General features: G+C 35.5%; 1 protein-coding gene across 7 annotated transcripts in view; it reads left to right on the plus strand.

Moving 5' to 3' along the window:
- The window catches only part of DDX60 (DExD/H-box helicase 60), a 52,793-nt gene that overhangs the window by 28,644 nt on the left and 2,758 nt on the right, over positions 1–21,391 (plus strand). For all 7 annotated transcript variants that reach the window (XR_013950040.1, XM_080589009.1, XM_080589010.1 and 4 more), the window contains 18 exons: positions 112–231; positions 2,671–2,766; positions 3,452–3,567; positions 4,099–4,244; positions 4,418–4,527; positions 4,628–4,732; positions 4,813–4,941; positions 5,754–5,881; positions 8,456–8,614; positions 9,662–9,806; positions 11,330–11,482; positions 12,073–12,177; positions 13,439–13,639; positions 14,764–14,868; positions 16,309–16,450; positions 17,033–17,154; positions 18,297–18,444; positions 20,636–20,778. Coding sequence is in view for 6 of the 7 variants with exons in the window: in XM_080589009.1 (XP_080445135.1) it covers positions 112–231; positions 2,671–2,766; positions 3,452–3,567; positions 4,099–4,244; positions 4,418–4,527; positions 4,628–4,732; positions 4,813–4,941; positions 5,754–5,881; positions 8,456–8,614; positions 9,662–9,806; positions 11,330–11,482; positions 12,073–12,177; positions 13,439–13,639; positions 14,764–14,868; positions 16,309–16,450; positions 17,033–17,154; positions 18,297–18,444; positions 20,636–20,778 (2,373 nt within the window). In the remaining variant the exon portion in view is untranslated. The remainder of the gene's footprint in view (positions 1–111; positions 232–2,670; positions 2,767–3,451; positions 3,568–4,098; positions 4,245–4,417; positions 4,528–4,627; positions 4,733–4,812; positions 4,942–5,753; positions 5,882–8,455; positions 8,615–9,661; positions 9,807–11,329; positions 11,483–12,072; positions 12,178–13,438; positions 13,640–14,763; positions 14,869–16,308; positions 16,451–17,032; positions 17,155–18,296; positions 18,445–20,635; positions 20,779–21,391) is intronic.

Here is a 21,391-nt window from a genome sequence, read left to right on the forward strand (position 1 = left end):
GTCTAGTACATTAATATCAGTGCCAAAATTGAATACATTTGTATGCCTCAGAACATTGTATGCCTTTAGACATCCACTGTGTAGTTTTGTTAATGATCTGCTTTACTTAAGGCCCTTGTAAACCAAGTGGTGGGAACTATATACAGTCGGTTCACCAAGAAACTTCCAGATGGACTGGTGGTGTGCGGAGTCTTTACACGAGATTATCGTAATGATGTCATGAATTCTCAGGTATATTTTTGAGTGTTATAACACTTAAAAGTTATGACTTCTGTACTTCATCTGGCCTCTGAAATTTTTGTTAATTTTGATTATAACAATTGTGCCATTACTAAATAGAAAGTTGTGTTAAAATCTGTGTACTGCTTACCAGAAAAATTTTCAGTCTGTGGCATACAACCTTACCTATTCATCTTTTGATTACTTGCTCTGGTTAGAAGAAGAAACATTTAATTCCTTTGGTCATAAGCATACAGCAGATGTAAATGCAGACAAATGAAAGAGGTGCTCTTTTTTTCCCATTCTTTTCCTGAGTGTCTGACATTTACTATTATTTATAAACATTGATGACATCAACTGATTGTAAAGTAGCACTGTCTGATGGATTTTCTTTTTGATCTTTAAGGATCCATTTTCACTAACCACCAGGGTTCAAAATCGCTTGAGCTCTTGATGTGTCTTAGTTAGGTCCTAGAGTTCAAACTGAAATGTAGGCAAATCTTGGAAATAAATTAGGTGGACCATCTCAGAGTTGGAAAATAGTGTGATATCAGAAAATCAGATGATAATGTAAAATCCTGATATAGATAAAAGTAAGCTTAATATGTATAATAGGTATAGTATGACACTTCTGTAAGCTGTTAACCTTTTATAAGCTTTGTTAGTAAAAGATAAACTGAAAATGAACCTTTGTTAATCTCTCAGCATTGTTGTCCATGTTGTTTCCTTTCATGCGTTGCTTCTCTGGCCAGCAATCTTTCATTCCTAAGTAGTATCACTTAAAAATGAATAAAATAAATACAACTTGCTTACTGATTTTAAGAATGTTCTAGACAGTCCTGCCTGTTAATACCTCTACTGAAAATCATGAACTCATACGGGTGGGTAGAGTTGGGCTTCTAGCAGCCACTCTTGTTCATTGTGACTGTAACCTTCGTTGCAAGGTGAATCAACCTAGGTTAATCATAAAATCATAAAATGGTTAAGGTTGAAAGTAGTGACCTCTGGAGATCATTGTGTCCAACCCTCCTTCTCAAGCAGGGCTGCCTAAAGCCAGTTCTCCAGGACCATGTCCAGGTGGCTTTTGAATATTGGCAAGGACGAAGACTCCACCAGCTCTCTGGGCAACCTGTTCCAGTGCTCAGTCACCCTCACAGTGAAAAAAGTGTCCTTATGTTCAGACAGAGCCTCCAGGGTTTTAATTTTTCTCTGCTCTCTCTTGTCTTGTCACTAGACACCACTGAAAAGAGCTCTGTCTTCTTTATGACCCTCTCTTCACATTTATATACATTGAGATCTTTCCTGAGCCTTCTCTTTAGGCTAGACAGTCCCAGCTCTTTCAGCCTTTCCTCACAGGAGATGCTCCAGTCTGTTAATCATCTTAGTGTGTCTCTGTCCGACTCTCTTGAGTATATGCATGATTATCCTGTACTGGGGAGCCCAGAACTGGACCCATCACTCCAGGTGTGGCCTCATCAGTGCTGGGTAGATGGTAAGGATCACCTCCTGTGCCCTGCTGGCAATACTTTGCTTAATGCAGCCCATACTGTTTGCCTGCTTTGCTGGAAGGGTATGTGGCTGACTCGTGTTCAACTTGGCATCCATCAGGACTCCTAGGTCACTTCCTACAAAGCTGCTTTCCAGTTGGGTGGCCATCAGCAAGTGCTGGTGCCTGGGGTTGTTCCTTCCCAGGTGCAGGGCTTTGCACCTCCCCTTGTTTAACTTCATGGGATTCCTGCCAGCCCATTCCTCCAGCCTGTTGAGATTCTTCTGGATGGCAGCATCACCCTCTGGTTTATCAGCCACTCCTCACAGTTTTAAGTCATCTACAAACTTGCTGAGGGGTATACTCCATCCATCATCCGGATCATTAACTAAGATGTTAGACAGGACTGGACCCAGTGCTGTTCCCTGGGGTACGCTGCTAGCTACTGGCTTCCAGCTAGACTCAGTACTACTGATTTCTCTGGGACTGGTTATTCAGCCAATCTGCTCATTTGGCCCACACTTCAACAGCTTGTGTATGAGCATCTTATGGGAGACAGTGTCAAAAGCCTTATTGTACGCTAGGCAGACAATATCCACTGCTCCCTCCTCATCTACCAGCTGGTCTTTTCATCATAGAAGTTTATCAGGTTGGTCAAGCACGACTTCCTCTTGGTCAATCCATGCTAACAACTCCTGATGACTTCCTTGTCCTTCATGTACCTGGAAATGGTTTCCAGGATTAGTTGCTCCATCACTGTCCCAGGGATCAAAGCGAAGTTTACCAGCCTGTCAGTTTGCTGTGTCCTTCTTGCCCTTCTTGAAGGTAGAAGTGAGAAATTAATTTTTGCTCATCTTGAAATCAAATACATATTTTAAATTCTTTTTTAAATATAGAATCTATTCTGTTATATTTGATCAGCCAATTTATTTGAAAATAATGCTTTACAAACCTTTTTTTCGTAGATACTAGTGACTGTGCCTCAATGTTTAGAAATCTTGATGCTGTCTCCTCGTTGCCAGAAATGGGTCAAACGGATACAATATGTTATATTCGATGAGGTAGGCATCTTTCAGTAATAATCAATTTAATAAATTTAAGGGGAAAAAAAAAAGGCAGAGGAAAACTATCAATAATTAAATTTTTCACTGCATGCATTATTGCTGGTAAAAATCAACTTTGAGAACTATTACTTCAGACTTGCTTGCTTTTTCATGTTAGCTAATAGTCTTAATATGTTCCAGTGCAAGAACTTAAAACTCTGATAGTCCTGAAGAGGACATACTGTTCAGTCAGAGCTACCAGGAATTTCCCTTATTTCTCTCAAGCCAGTCAACTGAAAAACTAAAGTTCACCACTGTAGTCTTAGTGGTGAAAATGAAGCCTGGAGGTATTCCAGGTTTCAATCATAGACATATCCCTTCATGAGATGTTTGTCGGTCTTTTGAGGGCAAAAGCAGTGTTTAATATTGCTAAATTTAAAATTTGTACTGGATTCTTTCTTGTATATCAACTTAATTTCTAATGGATGTCAGTGAATATCTAGGGTACAAACAGTGAATGTAGTATTGAAGTTAGTATAGTCTAATTCACTATCCAGTGAATTTGCAACATAAGAATTATTCAGTACAGATCTTGCCAACCTTTTTGATTTTAGCAAAACATAAAACAGCTCCTGTTTTTTGTGTACTTTGATAAGGTAGGTTTCTTACATTTCTTTTTTTATCCTTTTTCCCAAAAATATAGGTCCATTGTCTTGGTAGCGAAATTGGAGCAGAGGTTTGGGAGCATCTTCTGGTAACAATTCGGTGTCCGTTTTTGGCTCTCTCTGCTACTATCAGTAACCCAGAACACCTAACTGAGTACGCTTGGAATTTTTGTCATTCAAAAGAGCATATTTAAATTGGATATGAACTATTGATATGAACTGATGGGTATGAACAATTACGATTGAGAGGCAACAGATTTGGAATTATACTGTTTTATGTATTATATACATATAATTGACACCAAACAATTTTGTAACTCTTAACTCTCTGTAATGAGAACAGGCATTCATTCCTATTCTTTCAGACCCTCTAAGAGAGCTGGGCAGAGGTGTTCAGGAGTTTTTTGCATCTATTTGATTTGCCAAAACCTGATAAGCATACTTACCCATCATCAGTCAAGGAATTGACACCTGTCTCTGTATGTATAATTATGGTGTGATTTCACATTTATGAACTGCACCCTGGGATAAACTGGAGAAAATTGCACTGAAAATGGTGAGAGGGGGGACTGGAAATTCTATAGGAGAAACAGAGCAGAATGTAGTACTTCATCTATTATAGTTGTATCAGTTTTCAAAAAAAATATTTTTTACAGCTTGGCTTTATTTTATTCTTGAACTGTAGGTGGTTACAAAGTGTGAAAAGGTATTGGCAACGTGCTGAGAACACGATAGAAGAAAGCCCTACCAGCTCTGAAAAGAATTCTACAAGAAAACTTAAAGTGAAATCTAAAGTAAAAGAACCAAAAAAATCATACCGTGTTAGACTAGGTGTGTATCAGAATGTTTTATAATAATAATAAATAAATTGTAGTGTCCTTCCCGCAAACACTTTGATCACACTGCGTGGACTTAAGCATATGTATGGTTTTTAAATAAAATCAAATCAAACTTCTTGCTTTTTAAAACCAACGATGTATCATGACATTTTTGTCTCTTTGCAGTCCTGTATGGAGAAAGATACAATGATTTGGAAAAGTATGTGTGTTCTTCAACGGGTGGTGATTTTCTCATTGAACATTATCACCCATGTGCTGCATTAACAGTCAATCATGTAAGCATAGCACTGGTGTAAAAATAGTTTATCAACGGTTAAATTAAGTAATATGAATTCCATCAAAATGATTATTTTCTTTTGTTTAAAATCCTTGCAGATTGAGAACTATGGTATTCCTGCAGATCTTTCTCTGTCTCCAAGAGAGAGCGTTCAGCTTTATGACACAATGGTAGAAGTCTGGAATGAGTGGCCGAGGGCACAGGTGGGTATACAGATCTGTGGACAGAATATATAAAAAGTAAATAGATAATTAATGCAGTGTTTTATATTGTTGCTTTCAAGGAGCTAGATCCTGAGGAGTTTGTCTCTTTCAAGAATAAAGTAGTAATAAAAAAGACGGATGTGAGGAAATACGAGCAGGAACTGAAGAAAGAGCTAAGCAAATGGATTGAACTTGGCCAAAGACAGAAGGTAACAGTTGTTAGAGGGGTGTGTTTTTAAGACTGTGTACAGCTGTAATGTAATGATTATACAGTAATATAACTAGACAATTATGGGAGCTTCTCCTCCCTAATTATTACTTATAAGTATTAGCTGCTGCTGTGCTGAAAGATAAGTGCTGATATTTGTGGCATTTCAGTAAGAATTTTCAAGGTTGTTTTCACAAGCTTCTCTGGGAATCATACTTCTGGTACTGCTGCGAGATTCCGATTTCTGATTCTTTTAGTGTACCTCCTACAATTAATGACAATATTGTACCACAATTCTGCTTCTTTAGCCTACTTCTTTTTCTTTTACTGATCATTTGAAACCTTCCCTGTAACCAAGGACAGAAGGTATGTTTCTATGTAAAAGACAGAAATTTAAGTAATGGACTTTAAATTGGAAGATCAAGTCCTTAATTAGAGGCCATATATTCCTATATCATAAATAGGTGTATGAGGAGGTGGTGAATAAAAAACAAGGAGACAATAAAGAATATTTGGGTAAAAAAAAAAAAAGCTTCTTGAAATCTGACGCTTGAATGTGAAAATATAATTGGTATGTTAGTAGTGCTTTATTATTTCCACTGCGATGGTAGACATGAATGCTACAGTGATTTACATTTTGAGTTCTTACTGAAGTCATTGTGTTCTGCAGACCTTTTAAGTCTGTAAACTATACGAGACCATGGTAGTTCTGCATGATTTAAAAAATCTGAGCTGATAGAAGCTGTCACAGGAAACTTTGCCTTCAGCCAGAAGTTTCTGCCATTAAAATCTCCTCAATAATATTTTGGTCAGGTATATGAGCTTCTGGATCACTTTAAGCCCCAACCTGTGGATTGCTCAGATCAGGAAAAATGGATGCAATTTGCATGCTTTGTTGAAAAATTGCATGAGATGGATAAATTGCCTGCCATAATTTTTATGTAAGTATTTATATTCCATGTGTTATGTGTGTATTGACTAGATTCAGAAAAATGGTATTAGAGATAAATATTGATATGGCTTGGCAAATTCCATTTATGTCCTTTTCTTATATTTGTTCTAAAGTTTGTGAAGTAAAGGCTTACAAGCTCTATCAATCTGTGTACCTTTGTGGGACTAAAGTTTTAGCTGAAGTAAAACTGGGAGTGATTGATTATTGCGTGGAAAGGTTAGAATCCATGCATGATACCTGAGGAAAATTATAATCTGAATCACATTAAAATGGGAGTTGGATTCTCTGTTGCTTTGCCCCAGTGTAATAAGTAAAAATTGTGCTGTTTAATTAGAGGTGCAAACAGTGTATGTTGGGGCAGATTTGCTAGGGAAAAGGGCAGAATGAGGTCCTATGAATATGTCATTTAACATGGTTTTAGTACAGAGCCTCTCACAACATTATCTTATATCCAGTAAAATGCATGAGTGAAACTTTTGCATATATCTGAGATGTATTTTCACAAAACATCAAACATGCATAACCTACTGATAATACCATTATTGTCAGTGATATTGCTAATATCAGTAAAATGGGCATGTTACCTCAATGCTTATCCTAATAATGAAAAGAAAGTACTTACCATTAAACAGTTGTCCAGTGCATATTCTCATTATAATAACACGTAGGAACAATCACATAAATGTGTTACATAAATATAAGAAGTTTTCTCATCTCAGTATGAAGCCTTGCCTTTCCTTGCTTTGAATAGTTAGGGGGAGAATGCTCTCTGGCATTTCAGTTCTTATGTGTTTGTGCTGGTTTAAAAAAAAAAAAAAAAGGCATTTCTATTTCTGAAAGAACTCTAGAAAGAAAGAAGCAAAAAAGTGTGCATACAGGTCAATGGTGCATCTCAAATGACACTAATTGCTAGTAAGTTATTTCTTTTTATATTTTGAGTGGCAGTCTAGTTGCAAATTAATGCTATGGCTGATTTCCAGCTGAAGCTAACAGATTTCAAAAGCAGTCTTAGATATTTTTAATTCCTTCACATGAGTGATTTTAGAGCTGCTGTATTAACTGCATTGTCCTTTTGAGGCACTTAATAGGACGTTCCAAGGTGCTTCTCCTCAGGAGAGACAGATGAATAACTTACTCTCATCTACCCTGGAATGATGAGTCATTATAAATTTTTGGTGACCAATGACTCTTACAAGGGGCTGTGTGTAGAGTATGTATTCTCTTTTTAATAGACAACTGATAAATGATCATGGTGGGACAAGAACACATCACAGACCGGTGAACATGGATGCATAACCTAGATGTGAAGTTGGGGTGTGAGCTTGAGAAATCTATTATCTTATGTTTTAAGGCATAGGTATAGTGTAACTGCACTTCATAGACCTCCCCAATGTTGTAGTCAGACAAGGAACAAGCATCAGAAGGAATTTCAAAAAAAATAAATTTCTAGTTACATGTCCAAGTCCTGAGAATTTGTGATGGTGATGAAGGGGATGAGGAGCCCTCACAAGACGTAGATACTGACGTGGAGTAACAGATTAGTACTGGCAAGCTTTTTTTCCTTAAGCCTTTATTAATGTGTGAGGTTGGAAAGCTGTCACCCGTTGTGGTATTTTGTCAACATGGAATTAGTAAAGACTCCTGAGAGAGTATGTATCAGTGCTGTAGAAACCAAGTTGCTATTGCAGCTATTGGTGGTAGGGAAAGCAGTACCTTTTCTTTTCTTAAAGGTACCAGGGAAAGAAGTATGCTGGCACCATATTTGTACTTAAATGGCTGAATAAACTCTGTGATAAAGAGAACTTTAAATCACCCAGTGTGGGCTTCAGAAGAATCAGGAGTAAATGGAAAATGATTGCAGTTGAGATCTGTTACCTGTAAAGAAGTGAAAAGCTTAAGTTAAGAAGTTACCTCTGAGTCTTAAGACCTGTGTTTTGCCTTCACAAGGATAAAGTCCTTCCATTTTTGCTCCTGTTCTTGATGACTGCCAGATCTGAATGACTTGTGAGCATTCTAATGGATTAGGATGCAACTTCATGCCAGGTGTTGCCAACTCTTGTATGGTGATAGCTAACAGTCTCTTCCCACTACAATAAGAATTTAAAAAATGTTTTCTGACTGAGAAGCTGGAAGAGTCCCAGCTAAGCTAACAGTCCAGTATTGAAAAAGCTATGAGAAAGAACAGCTGTGTAGAATACCAAGAAAAACAGTCATTCCTTTTCAACTGGCTAGTAGAGAAGGATTAAATGATTTAAGGTACAGTCTATTTTATATGTATGTCCATGTGCCAACTTAGGGAAAGATAGGACTGTTTTCTGTAGATAATTAACTGGCAGAACCATTTTACATGTTACCACTCAGTTTTGAAATAATTGTAGTTTGAAAGTGAACACAGCCTATGACTTGGGGATCAAATAGCAATGATGCGCTTCTAATTATTAGAATTTACTGTAGTCAAGTAATAAGGCTGAGTATTATTGTAGCAGTATTACATACACGTACAAATAAAAATTTATATTAGCGTTCACCTAACTGATGTATATCACATATTATTTACTTCAAGATTTGGCTTAGATTCAGTGGAGCGTGCGGCCAATAATATATTCATCCATTTGATGGAAAAACGAAAAAATGAACAAGACCCTAAAGCCAAGAGGGAAATAGAGGACATAAAGGACAAACTAAGAAAAGTGAATAAATCACTAATGAAATGCAAGCCAAAGTAAGTATTGTAACAAAGTATTATGAAAAAGCTTATATATTATGACAGAGCAAAATTTTGTGGTAAGTTGTTTCTGGGGAATGTACCTTACAGCAGCATCCAGTTGTAATACAGTAGTCGCGGTTCTTCTGTGTGCTCCAGCAACCCACAGAATAGGAGCAGCTGCATGGTGGGTATCAATCAGCAATACCTAGTGCATAGTTAGGCAGCAGAGAGATAGCAGTGTGGCTGACACTGTGTAAAGTGTTTTACTACAGAATGAGGATCAGAGAGAAATTTGAGTATGCGAGATTGGTCAATTTGGAATAATCCAGTAATGAGGTGATATCGAGGTATTTGTTTCCCCCTTAGCCTTGAACTTTCTTGATTTTTGTGATCATAGGGTATAGATTTTTAAAGGCATTTAGGAATTAAATATGGATATAGTTACTAGGTTTGTTAGGAACACAAAGCACCATTTTTTTGCCCTCCTAATTGTGACAAATTGTAATGCATTCCTCAAGCATAATATTGTGAAGTAATGAACTTGGCTGACTTTAATGGTACTAAGTGAGAACTTGAAAATCCAGTAAGAATTTAGACACATACATGTACATTGAAATAGCATGAAAATCTGCTTCTAAATATTTTCCCTCTCTTCTCTCCAAATCCTTCCCTAAATCCTTAAAGTCAATGTCATTATTGGCAGTAAATGGATCACATTTCTCTTTTGTGTTAATTTTTTCTACTGTGTAATACTGTTAGCTTACTAATTTGTTAAACAGTGGTATTAATGATTGCTGTCCTCATCTTCCTTCAATTTTCCTTGTCACCACAATTACTCATCTGTACTTCATCCAGAATTATTTGTTATTTTGCATGCAAGCCAAGACAAAATGAAGCTGTTAGCATTATGAGTAAATCTACTTCAACAGATCTATCTACACGTTTGAGCCTACAGTTTAAAAGGGAATGCATCTGCAACTTTTAGAACACACAGAATATATTAAAATAGAGAAATATATGTTAATTACAGAACTAATATTTTTTATTGTATATTTTATACAGTGATACTAAAAAGTTGAAACCCAGTAAAATGGAAAGCATAATACAACTTTTGACTATGAAAAAAGAGTTACAGAAAAGACTTGAAAAGCTTAGTGTGATACCTTCTGCTTGTACTTACGCTGATCCTAAAGCAGTAGATGAAGATGTAAGTAACTCGCTGATACTTACAACGTGTTTTTGGTTTTGTATGTCTAAAATGCTTGAATTTGTGCAAAATTTCATAAGACATCAATATGTGATGCATTTGTATTCACTGACTTCATGAAGCATTCTGAATTCGATTCCAAGTCTCAATCTTAAATAACCTTGTTTTTAAGATGTACAGAGAACTTTCATTCCACCAAATAAAAAGATATTGACTTGTTCTTGTGGGATATACATGACAACTAATTCATTTCCATGAAATAGTAGTAGTGCAATTCTGTTACTTGTTGATTCAGGTTTCAGACTCATATTTTCTGAATCATTAGCATAGGCTATATGTCACCTCTCTGTGTGAAAGGTCTATATAGACCTTTCTGAACCCTTCATATCATATGAAAATAGCAAACAAATTATTTTAGGCCCTAAAAGTTCTAGTCTCCACAAAGCAAAGTTTTCCATGTTCTTAAGCACGTTTATGCCCCCTAAGGAAGGAAAAGCTCAGAAAAGCACTGAAAGTCTGCAGGTGTCTATCACCAATATTAATGCATATATTTGTATACAAAATAATTAAGGAATAATTTATGAAGGAGATTTATATGATGTAGTTTCCATCAATAGTGGGTGAATGGGCCTTGATCCCCTTTGGTCTAAAGTTCCTGAAAATGACTCTGGTTCACATAGTTGTCTCTCCATTGCTTTTGTTTAAATAAAAAAAAAAAAAAAGTAATTGTGATACATACTTTTTAATTCAGAGAAATGATGTTCAAAAATTTGAAGTGTCTTGGTAATTCTTTGTGCTTATTGTTACATCTCTAGAAGGACAGGTAAATGTGTATTGGGACCAAATGTGAAAATTCTCATGATTCCTATCCTGGGAACTTGGGATCCCAATGGCATTTTTAGACTTTTGTCAGCCAGCATCAAAAGAGTATTGCTTTCCCACAGGGTGCACATGGGTAAAAACAGTGAAGAAGTAGTTTGGACTTTTGGAACAGATGGCATTTAGCTACAGTGTGAAGTTCAGAAAACAGTGAAGAAGCTTACTTTAGTGCTATTTCTGAATTTGGGAAAGGGAAGCTCATAACTGTGTAGTGAAATGGTACCAAGGGGGGATGACAAACAAAAGCAAAAGAGTATAATCTTTGCATAGCTACTTTGCAATTTGTTCAGAGGTAGTGGCATGGTGTACATGGTCATAAAGCCGTGTGTTGAGTAGAAAAATTAAGGACGTAAATTTGCCGTGTCTGCTTGCAACTAGCTGCATGATTTGAAGATTGGGACTGTGTAATGGCATTTTTTGCAAAAGTGAAAAAAAGTGATAGTGTATAAAAATATACCGAAGTGCCTGGATTTATGGACATAATGAAGCTACTGATGGTATACATCTAGTTATGTACTTCGAGCTTCAAGTTTACTGAAGATCTTAAACAGATATGTTTCTCTGTAGCACTTGGAACTTTTATTCTGTTTTCATTGACAATACCTGGTTGTGGTTAATACTTAACATTTCTTTTTTATTTGTAGACTTTGAGGAAGATTTTTTATCGACTTAGGTTTGAGAGAAAGGGTTACCTTCAGGAAATGCTGGCACGGAGGGGCATTGGGTATCATCATGGATCTATGGCCATAAAGCAGAGACAAGCAGTGGAGATGCTTTTCAGACTGGGATATATCAAGGTTGATAAATCAGGATCAGTCCTTCTTTCTTTTTCCTTTTATTTTCTCTATACATGTAATTTAAAATGTCTAGTGTACCTTTCATCAGTGGTAGAATATATTGCATTTGCTTTATCATGCTCATTCTTGAAACGTTGATATGAAGGTTTCCAAATTAATAAAATGAACTAAATGAATTGATAGCTGTAGAACTTAATTTCTAACTAGGAGTTACTGTCCTTCAGATTAGCATCTGAACAGTTAAAAGATGTTGACCTGAAAGAACTAAAAGTGTTTTAGTGAATTGAACTATATAGAACCATGATACTTTGTACTCTTTTGATAGAATATTATTTCCATTTGTTCTTCATAAAAGATGTGGTATAAACTTTCAAGATATAAAAGTTTCTAACTTTATATGCGTATATAATAACTATGTTTAAACAGTGAAATTCATGTATTATCATAGCTCTGTTAAATTAGTCAGATTAAATTTTAGTCCTATGAAAAACAGTAGTAAAATTCCTGTTGATATAAGCTGGATATTATAGGTTTTTCAAAATTTGGTATTATCATTTCTCATAGAAATACTCTTGTTCGATACTTTATAGGTCGTCACAGCTACTTCAACACTTGCTCTAGGAATCAACATGCCATGTAAATCTGTTGTCTTTGCTGATGATTCTGTCTTTTTGGATGCACTGAACTACAGACAGGTATGGAAATAGAATGCTTGCAGTTTCTATTACAAGCACAAAGTAGCTGGCATCACACAAATTCAGAAAAATGTCTTTTACATATACTTCTGGATATGTTCTGAGTTTTAGCTGTTTACTTTGGTGACAATAATAATTTTAGCTAGTGTGATTTTACTGATGTTTCAGAACTGACAACCCACAAACAACGTGCATAGTCAAGACCTGTTTCAGCATTGAAAATATTGCAATTGCTCACTGAGTTAGTGGCATAGACTTGGTTTTCAGTTGTGAGAGTCATTAGAGAGAAGTTCTTTGTTCTAGACATTTTTTGCACATGTGAAAAATATGCTGTAAGAACATTCAGTGGGGATGTAGCAAAGAGAAGAAAGATTGCTGACTAGATTAATTAGGACATTTGAGTTAATTCTGTTGTGGAATGCAACATGGTACTATGTGCAAATGCAGTAACACAGAATGCCTCAAGTCATGTGACAATTTACTGGGTAGGCTGAGAAACATTAGACTCTTCATTAGCCTCTGTTCCCTGCTTTTCTGCTTCTTTTCAAACCTGTATTTTAATAAAGTACTGCAAGTTTGCCTCTGGCTCAGGACCATGTCAGCCAGATGCTGCTAATAGCGTCACCTGACAGGTAGCTCTCAAAGTCAGAGAGCGAGTGGATTTGTGCAGCAATGAGACTTATGTGCATATCCCTTCTACTGTGCATAAATGATATGACTGCAGCTTTGTCACGTTGTCTGGTACAAGGGGAAAGTACTAGTACAGGTCTGGCACAACAGATCTGATGAAGAAGGGATGATCCAAGCGAGGGAATGCACCTTTAGGTAACTTCCCTGTGCTCTTACTCATATTCTCTGCTCTGCATTCATGCTGAAGCTCCCTCTGCCCTAGAAATAATTCAAAGCTAAATGTAACTTGAAAGTGAAGCTGATATATAGGTTTTAAATAAAGTATAAATTACCTTGAAGAAATACAAATATTAAAAAGATGTGTGAGACCGTAAGTATCCTTTCCAACGTTTAGGTCCTGTGACAAATATGCGAGTTCATGAATATAAGGTAAAAGAAAAAAAAAAAACCACACTTTAAACCAGCTATATCTTAAATACAGCACATTTTTGCACACATTACTTGAATAATTTTGCATAAATACCTTATTAAGATTGTGTAGATGGTAGCAGTATATACAACTTAGGTGTATTTTATCTAAAATTTTAATAATGTTGTTATTTTAATAATAATACAAAGATTTTATTCTTAGATGTCAGGACGTGCTGGAAGACGGGGACATGATATGATTGGAAATGTGTTCTTCTATGATATACCACTGCCCAAAGTTGAAAGACTTATCAAATCAAATGTACCTCAACTGAAAGGCCAGTTTCCTCTGACTATTACCTTAATACTGAGACTCATGCTGTTGTCTGCGAAGGCTGATGACAAAGCAGATGCCAGTGCAAAGGTTTAATATTTTTTCATAGTATAATTTAATTAATTCTTACTCGGTTTAATTGAACAATATCTCCTTAACATGAGTTATGCATTTCAAAACTAAGCAATCTGTCTCCAAATGAAATCTCATACACTCCTATACTGTATCTAGTACCTGTAACATCATCTCTGATGTATTGCACTGTCCATTTTCATGCATTTATTCGTTGCAATAAATATTATTATCCAACAGAATGCTACTATCAGGAAGGTATTTTTACTCTGACTCTTGTATACAATTTTTGCATTAACTTGGAGAATCACAAAATCTTCCCATATTTAAAATTTCAGCTTTATTTGAGGAAAAGATGTGAACATATCTTTCTGTAGAGAAGAGGGAGCTATGAATTCCTATCTCAATTGAAACAAAGCGAAAATGCCACGTATTACTCACTTGTTGAAATCAGTGCACAATCCATCAGCATGAAATCCATCATCTCTGGAATCAAAAATTGTTATTCTTGCCATTTAATGTAGTGACTTAAGTAAATTAAGTAAACAGTCTATGATTATGATTACAAACTTCTCAGAGATCTCCTCTTGTAATTGTTCAGAAACTCTTACATCCAGCTGATCTGTTTCTCTAGATCCATTCCAGCATATAGACATTTTTAAGGACTCAAGGAATTCAGGCATAAGCGCAGTCAACTTTTTAAGATAATAAAGTAAATTGGTAAACTGTGTTAAATATTTTAAATGGAATTAAAGTGTAAGGAATCATTTAATGGGGTTAGTTTAATGATGCAAATTTAATGGTTTTAATTTAATGATGCAAACTTATATTTAAATCCTTTTCCTATAGATCTGTATATGAATTTCATGTAATCAGCTTTACAAACCTCAGCATAAGTTTAGAAAATTAACATATACCTGACAGACAGAATGGACATTTTCACAAGCACTTCCAAGAATTAGGCATTCAATTTAAATAAATAAATAACAAAAATCCAACAGTACCTCCAACCTGACATTTCTAGCCTGAAAAGTGATTGATAAAATAAAGCATAAAAGCTGGATTTTGAATTTGTTTGCTTGTTACAATACAGACGTTCCCTTGCATTTCTAATTTTTTTTCTTTTTTGTTTGTTTGATCAGGCATTGTCAGTGTTGAAGCACTCACTGATGACTTTCAAAAACGAAAGACATGCTGAAATATTAAAAATTTATTTTATGTTTTCCTTGCAGTTTCTTATCAAAGAGGTATGTTTTAACTCATTCTGGATGTTTGTCTGTAAATACAGGTTTGCTTTTCTGAAATGTGCAGATTCTGAAAACATGTTAAGAACTCCTGTTTGTGTTCTCTTTCATTTAAGAACCATGTTTTATATATTACATAGAAATAGGCCATTTCTGCTGGAAACAAATTTAAGGAAACAGATTAAATTAAGGTGCTTTAAGTCCAGGGTTAATTCTGAGCTACTTATGCAATAAATTGGGAAAGTCTCATGGTATGGTCTATATGATCACACATTGACTAGGAAAATGAGTTGTGCGTTTATATTACATATACAGGTATTTGAAATATACATGGATTTGAAATGTTAGAGGTTTAAAATATACTAAAAATAACATAGTTTCCAAAACGTGGGGAGGAAATTATACCTCTAACAAAAATTTAGGAAATAGCTCCTAGGGAAAATTGAAAATTTGTGGTGTATCTCTCCATTGTAATAGTTTCAATTTAATGGATACCATTTTGGATTTTTTTTTGTGCGTAACATCCTTTTTAGCTTATAGCCCAGGCCTACAGACAGGAAGAGGCATAAATAATATGATTACATTTAAGAATCATCTGAGTCCAGTTTTCCCAGCATTGCTTCCAGTTAGAAGCCCAGTGGCTCTGCTCTGCCTCTGATGAGTGTCCCTTATGTGTGAAACCTGGAGTCTGACAATCCCATTGAAGAGAAATCCCATCTTCAAGTCAGTGTAAGGGCAAGATTAGTAATGTTTTCAAAAAGTTACAGTTAATTTAAGAACTGGTCAAAACAGGCTGATGTACCTTATATGCTGTCTCTAATATTTTTCTTAAGGAAGAGTATTTAAAAAAAGCAACTATAGAGAGTGATGGTTATCTAGGTACTCCCTCCTTTCTTACAGGGTGTGATGCAGAGTGTTCTCTGCCAGGACAGGTGTCATGGAACTTACAGCCTTTGATAGAGTTTTATTCCCTGAGTTTGTCCTGTTGTTTCTGTTTTTTTTTTTGTTTGTTTCTTTGTTTTGTTTTTGAAACTATAAAGGCTTTCAGCACCTTGACATCCTGCAGAACATATTTGACAGATCACTGCTTGTGTGCTTTTATCCCATTGAACATTTGGATTTTCTTGTTCGAATGAAAGTTGCATCAAATCTTTCTTTGGTGACTGTATGCACTTTGATTTGCAACATGGTCTAAATGGGCACTAAAACTATGAAGTCAGTAATTATGCTTTGCACCGGGAGATTAAGATTTCCTATGGAAATTCTCAAATAGTTGGTGACTTGTTTTTCAGTAATGACAAAGTTTTGGCTTTCATGGGGAACTGAGTAGGTACCTATGCATTGGGTTGAAGGACTATTCCTTTGAATGCCACTATTTTATATTTTTGTCAAATGCAATTTCATCTTTCACAACTAAGCTTATTTTGCTTTTAAATTAAATAGAGCTACTTGGATCAAGAAGGTAACCCCATGGGATTTGCTGGACTTGTGACACACTTACACTATCATGAACCTTCAAATTTTGTCTTAGTGAGTTTTCTTGTGAAAGGTTTGTTCCACAAATTGTGCCAGCCAATTAAGAAAGGTAAATAATATGCCATGCATCTTAAGTCTGTGGCAGCCTCTGTAACCCCAATGGTTCTAAAATTCTCTGGGTGCTTGCCTTCTTGCTACTGCTGCCTTTGCTGGCCTTCATCCCTATCTCGTTGGTCTGTGCCTATACACACTCTGCAAGTGCTTGTATTTTGTCTGAGAAAACCAACACGCATATGGCAATACTAATACCATGAACCTAAATGTACTGTTTGTGAAAAATTATGAGATAAAGAGAATGCTGTACATAGAAAAGTCCATTTGATCTGGAAAAATTAATAATCCTGACTCCAGAGCAAGATTTGAATGCCATGTAGTAAATAAGATGGATGACCACTCTGAATATCAACAAGTTAACAAAAGTACTACTGCTAATGTCATATTACATGAGTAAAATCCATTTTGTGCACACAAGCTGAAGTGTGTAAACAAATGCAAAACTATGTTGGATACTGTTCTTATAAACTCTCTTGACAATAGCAGCTGGGAGGGAAATGCCTGAATGGAAGTTATTTTAAGCAAACTGTTTTTGGTAAGTTTTCATATTTAACCCATGTGCCTACTGTTTTGACAGACTCAAATGACTTTTCAGATGATGTCCTGGAAAAGCTAGTGCTTATTCTAGCAAATCTGTTTGGGCAGAAGTATCTTCCGGCCTGCTCAATGACATTGAAACACAAATTTTACCAGTCCAAGGTAGAGAAATGATTGGTCTTTATTGTAACTTATGTTGTGTGCCACCTTAATGACTATGTTTCAATTTGTTGGCTAGTGTGTTGTCATTGTGGATGTACAATAGTCTGGTGGGTGATCAGCTAGCCGTACTTTCCGGATTAGGGCAAAGAAGCCTTGATACAACCATAGAAGTAGCGATTGTGTGTCACGTTAAATGAAAAGTACTGAATTATTCAAGAATTATTTGAAGATGATGTGTTACTGTCATATTTCAAAATCTAAAGTTATGGACAACACAGTGTCTCTTTATACAATACAACCCAACTATATTTTTCGCCAAATGGGAGTTTACTTTCTTTTCCTCACTCTAATAGAATTCTGTCTTTTTCTAAAGAGCTGTAGCTTTTCTGCCAAGTACCAAAGACTCATAAGGACACCAGCATGCTCTGCAGTGCATGGCACCGTAGGCTTAGGGCTATCATTTTCCAAGAGCAAGATAGTATTGCTATGATGAACATTAATAGTAGCTGTGTACTAAGTTAACCCACCATGGGTATGGGCAGAAAGTGAAACACTTGTAACATACTCCTATTGTCTCTTTCATGCAAACCGTTAAAGCTTTGGCAGACACAGCTGTGGCTGGAAGAACAAAGGAATTTTTTTTCTGCCTGAAGATGCTTTTTTGTCCAGTTTCCAGGAAGCGTTCCAAGAAAAAATGTCACTAATTTATGAAAAGTGGCGAGTCACATAAGAGGGATTACTGGACTGCTGTGGCTAATGGCAGCAAAGTATCAGGGTCTGTCATGTTGTCAGGGAACCTTTTCAACACTGAGATATACAAAACGAGAGCTGGGAAAGGCAGCACTCCCAAAAGTCCCCTCTTAGCTAACTAATCATTAAATAATAAAACTGAGTACTCTGCAAGTAAAAATTCTAGGAATTTTTTTGTTTTCCATGTCTTTTTCTGCATGAAATTGATGTTCATCTTTCTTTAAGATCCACGAATCAGAATTCAGTCAGGCAGTCTGACAAATTGGGTTAAATTTGGAGCTGTAGTCTTCTTTCTACTACTGCCCTGTCTGTACTAATATCTTACGTATGCACCCATGTAGAACTTCTGGAGAAATTACCCAAATTAAACAATAAACTGCATGTTATTTCAGGTCTTCCTAGAAGATCTGCCAGAAGACTTTGCAGAAGCTGTAAATGAGTACAATGCCAAAGTTGAGGAAAATTTTGCTCATTTTCTTCTGACAACTGCCAAACTGGCAGATACGGAACAAGAATACAGACTTCCACTGTCAAAGACAGGTAGGAAGTTGGGGGGTGGGGTGGGAAGCATAGTCATTATTTATGAAATTGAGTATATTAGGAAAGGTTTTTTTTTTGGTAAAGGAAAAAAAGTGAGTTCAGACGTTAATAAAGAGATACAGTTTCGATGTTACTTTTGTTTTACAAATGTTGTATATAATATAGAAGTTGTGTACAGGAAAAGGATCACTTTAGTTGGTATTCTTTTATGAATTTATAGTGGAAATAAGGGGAATTCTTTTTAAATAATTTAAAGTTATTTTTAAAACTAATTTTTTAATAAACGCCTTTTTAAATATAATAATGAAGATATTTGTAGATGCCTGTGATGTGTGAATTGCTTTCAGTCTTAAAAAGGTTAGATTTTCAATATCTGAACAGCCTTAAGATTGAATTAACAGTTAAAGAACAGTATACCATGTGTTAAATCAATTAAGTTACTTATGCCAATAGATGCTGTCCAATGACCAGAGCAGTATGAAAAGACATTAGTATAAAATTACCAAGAGACATGGATTTTCACTGGGAGAAAAATATGTAACTATTATGTATAGTTACTTCCTGGACAGAAGATGTAAAAGCAATGCAATATACCACTATTGCCTACATCCTCTGAAAATAACACAACTTCAAACATATTTTTTCAATAAGGAAGCATTTAAAATATATCAGATAACTCTATTTATTCCTCCTTTTTTCCTACCTTGGTAGAGTGATTTTGTTAGTGCGAAAAAAGAAAAAAGCTAAGTTATCTTACAAGCTACCACATAAACAAGGTAAATCCAAAACAAGACAGAGTACTATACAGAAGACTGAGTACTACATAGCTTGAGATGGTAAATAGGAGTTTTCCATTTTTGTGCTTTGTTCTCCAATAGACAGCACGGGTAAGTGCTGCATGATGGTATCATGTAAGCAACAGTATAGCAAAACCTTGCTTTTTTATATTCAATTTAAGATTGCTTATTTTAACAATAGAGAGACCCCACACCTTGATACATTTTCTGAAAAAAATAGAAAATTAAAAGCTGTAAATCACAGAATGATGGTGCTCCAAATCAAGAGGAAAGTATAAGTACATGGACTGCCTTGCATTTTCAGGATACAAATTCCTTTATATATCTTAGTATTACAAGTGCTAATTTTATCCAGGATGTGAACCATGGAAATTGACTTTCCTCCTCTAATTTAATGGTAAAGTTTCATATTAAAATGAAAGATATAACATTCAGGCTTGGTTGTATTCTCCTCATTTTTTAAACTGTTTTGAAAGAATGAAATACATTGCATTAGATTCACAGAAAAAGAGATGCAAGATCAAACAAATGGTGGAAGAGACGTTTGGACTTACACCAACTTTGGGGTGAGACTGTGAAAAAAATATGCAAAATTGCTGTGATTTTTTTATGAATCACAGATTGTAGCTACAGCATACTTAACATCATACAAAACAGAAATTGTTGCAGTGTAAGGATTAAAAGTATTGCTAACAACTTGGAAAGAAAGAATAAGTTTTTACTTAGGAAAACAAACAAAAACACCTAGAAATACATTCAAAAAAAACCCCCACAAAACAGCCAGATCTTCTACACCCATCAATTGATAGTATAGGCAGACCACAAGCCAGCTGAAATGCCATTCTCTTGTAAACACAAATTTGTACCGGGTTGCATAAAGCAGAGTGCTTGTTAAGCCTGAACGTGGCCTCAGTTGAGTACACGTTCTTTAGATCACCATGCTTCATGGAAAACATTGGCTGGTAATCCAGAAGATAGCAGTAAAATCTATTACGGGTCTGTATTAAGACCTGTGAATACAGGTTGAAAAAACTGTTCTTCAATGCAGGATATAAAGTAAGTCTTCTAATACTAACATTCCATTGTTTTTGGCACAGCTGTGTATGGTGTTAGCTATTTTGCCTATGGCTGAGTTGAGGAAAAAGGTTTAAGTTACAAAGTGGTTTAGACTTCATTATATTCACTGCTAGTAAGCTTTTTCCTGTATACTGTGATCAGTCACTTAAAAGCTCTTAACAGAAGAAAAACATCTATTATGAAGGATTTAAGTTTAGATTAACTGTATTTCCTATCGTTGTCTAACCACACTGAAAATTTCTCTTCCAAAATTCATTGCGGGAAGGCAGCACGTGTCTGCATTATAGCTTATGTTGTATTTCAATCTTCCCATATAGATTTTACATCTAAAAAATGGCATGGCTCTGAACTAGCATCTTATTTGATGGACAACACCAAACGCGTATCTGCTATCTCACCTTTTGCGTGTTTATCTGGAATGGTTGACGATGATCTATTTTATGCAGAGAATGTTAATAAAGTAAGTTACTTTTCACGGGGGGTAGAAATTTATTAGTCTAATAAAAATATTTACTACAATCTTCTTGCCTCTGTCTGTCATGAAGACAGTATACTCAAGTGTTTCTCTTTAGGAGAAACAAGTTGAAGAGTCTCAAAAAAGAAACAGCACTGAGTAGCAACAAATTATCACAATGCGAAACACAGAATAGGTAGATGTAGAAAAAAAATCCATAAATAGTTTGTTTTCTTGCAAGACTCTGGTTGGTTCCTTTCAGCTCTCAGTTAAATTACTCTAAAATTATTTGAATTATTAATTTGAAGCTAAATAGCTTCAAACCATATTCACAGATTGCTTTTCTTCACTTTTTTTTTTTTAAATCAATCACACAGTAGTCTCAAGGATCCTAGTAAAGGTATGTGTTATTGCATTGATAATTTCCTTCTTTACTCAGTTCAGTGATTGTTATCTAACATGAATTAGGTAAACTGTAATAGAAATTGGTATGTTTACTGTTAGCTTGCATTTTGCTGTTACCTTCTGCATGGGTTTTGTAGCATTAGGGCATTACCACATAACAGATAATTAGGATCAGAATTAGAAAAAATCAAGTTACTAAAACTGGGAATTTGAA

The sequence above is a fragment of the Anser brachyrhynchus genome (genome assembly GCF_964034855.1).
Source record: "Anser brachyrhynchus genome assembly, chromosome: 4".
NCBI lineage: Eukaryota > Metazoa > Chordata > Aves > Anseriformes > Anatidae > Anser > Anser brachyrhynchus.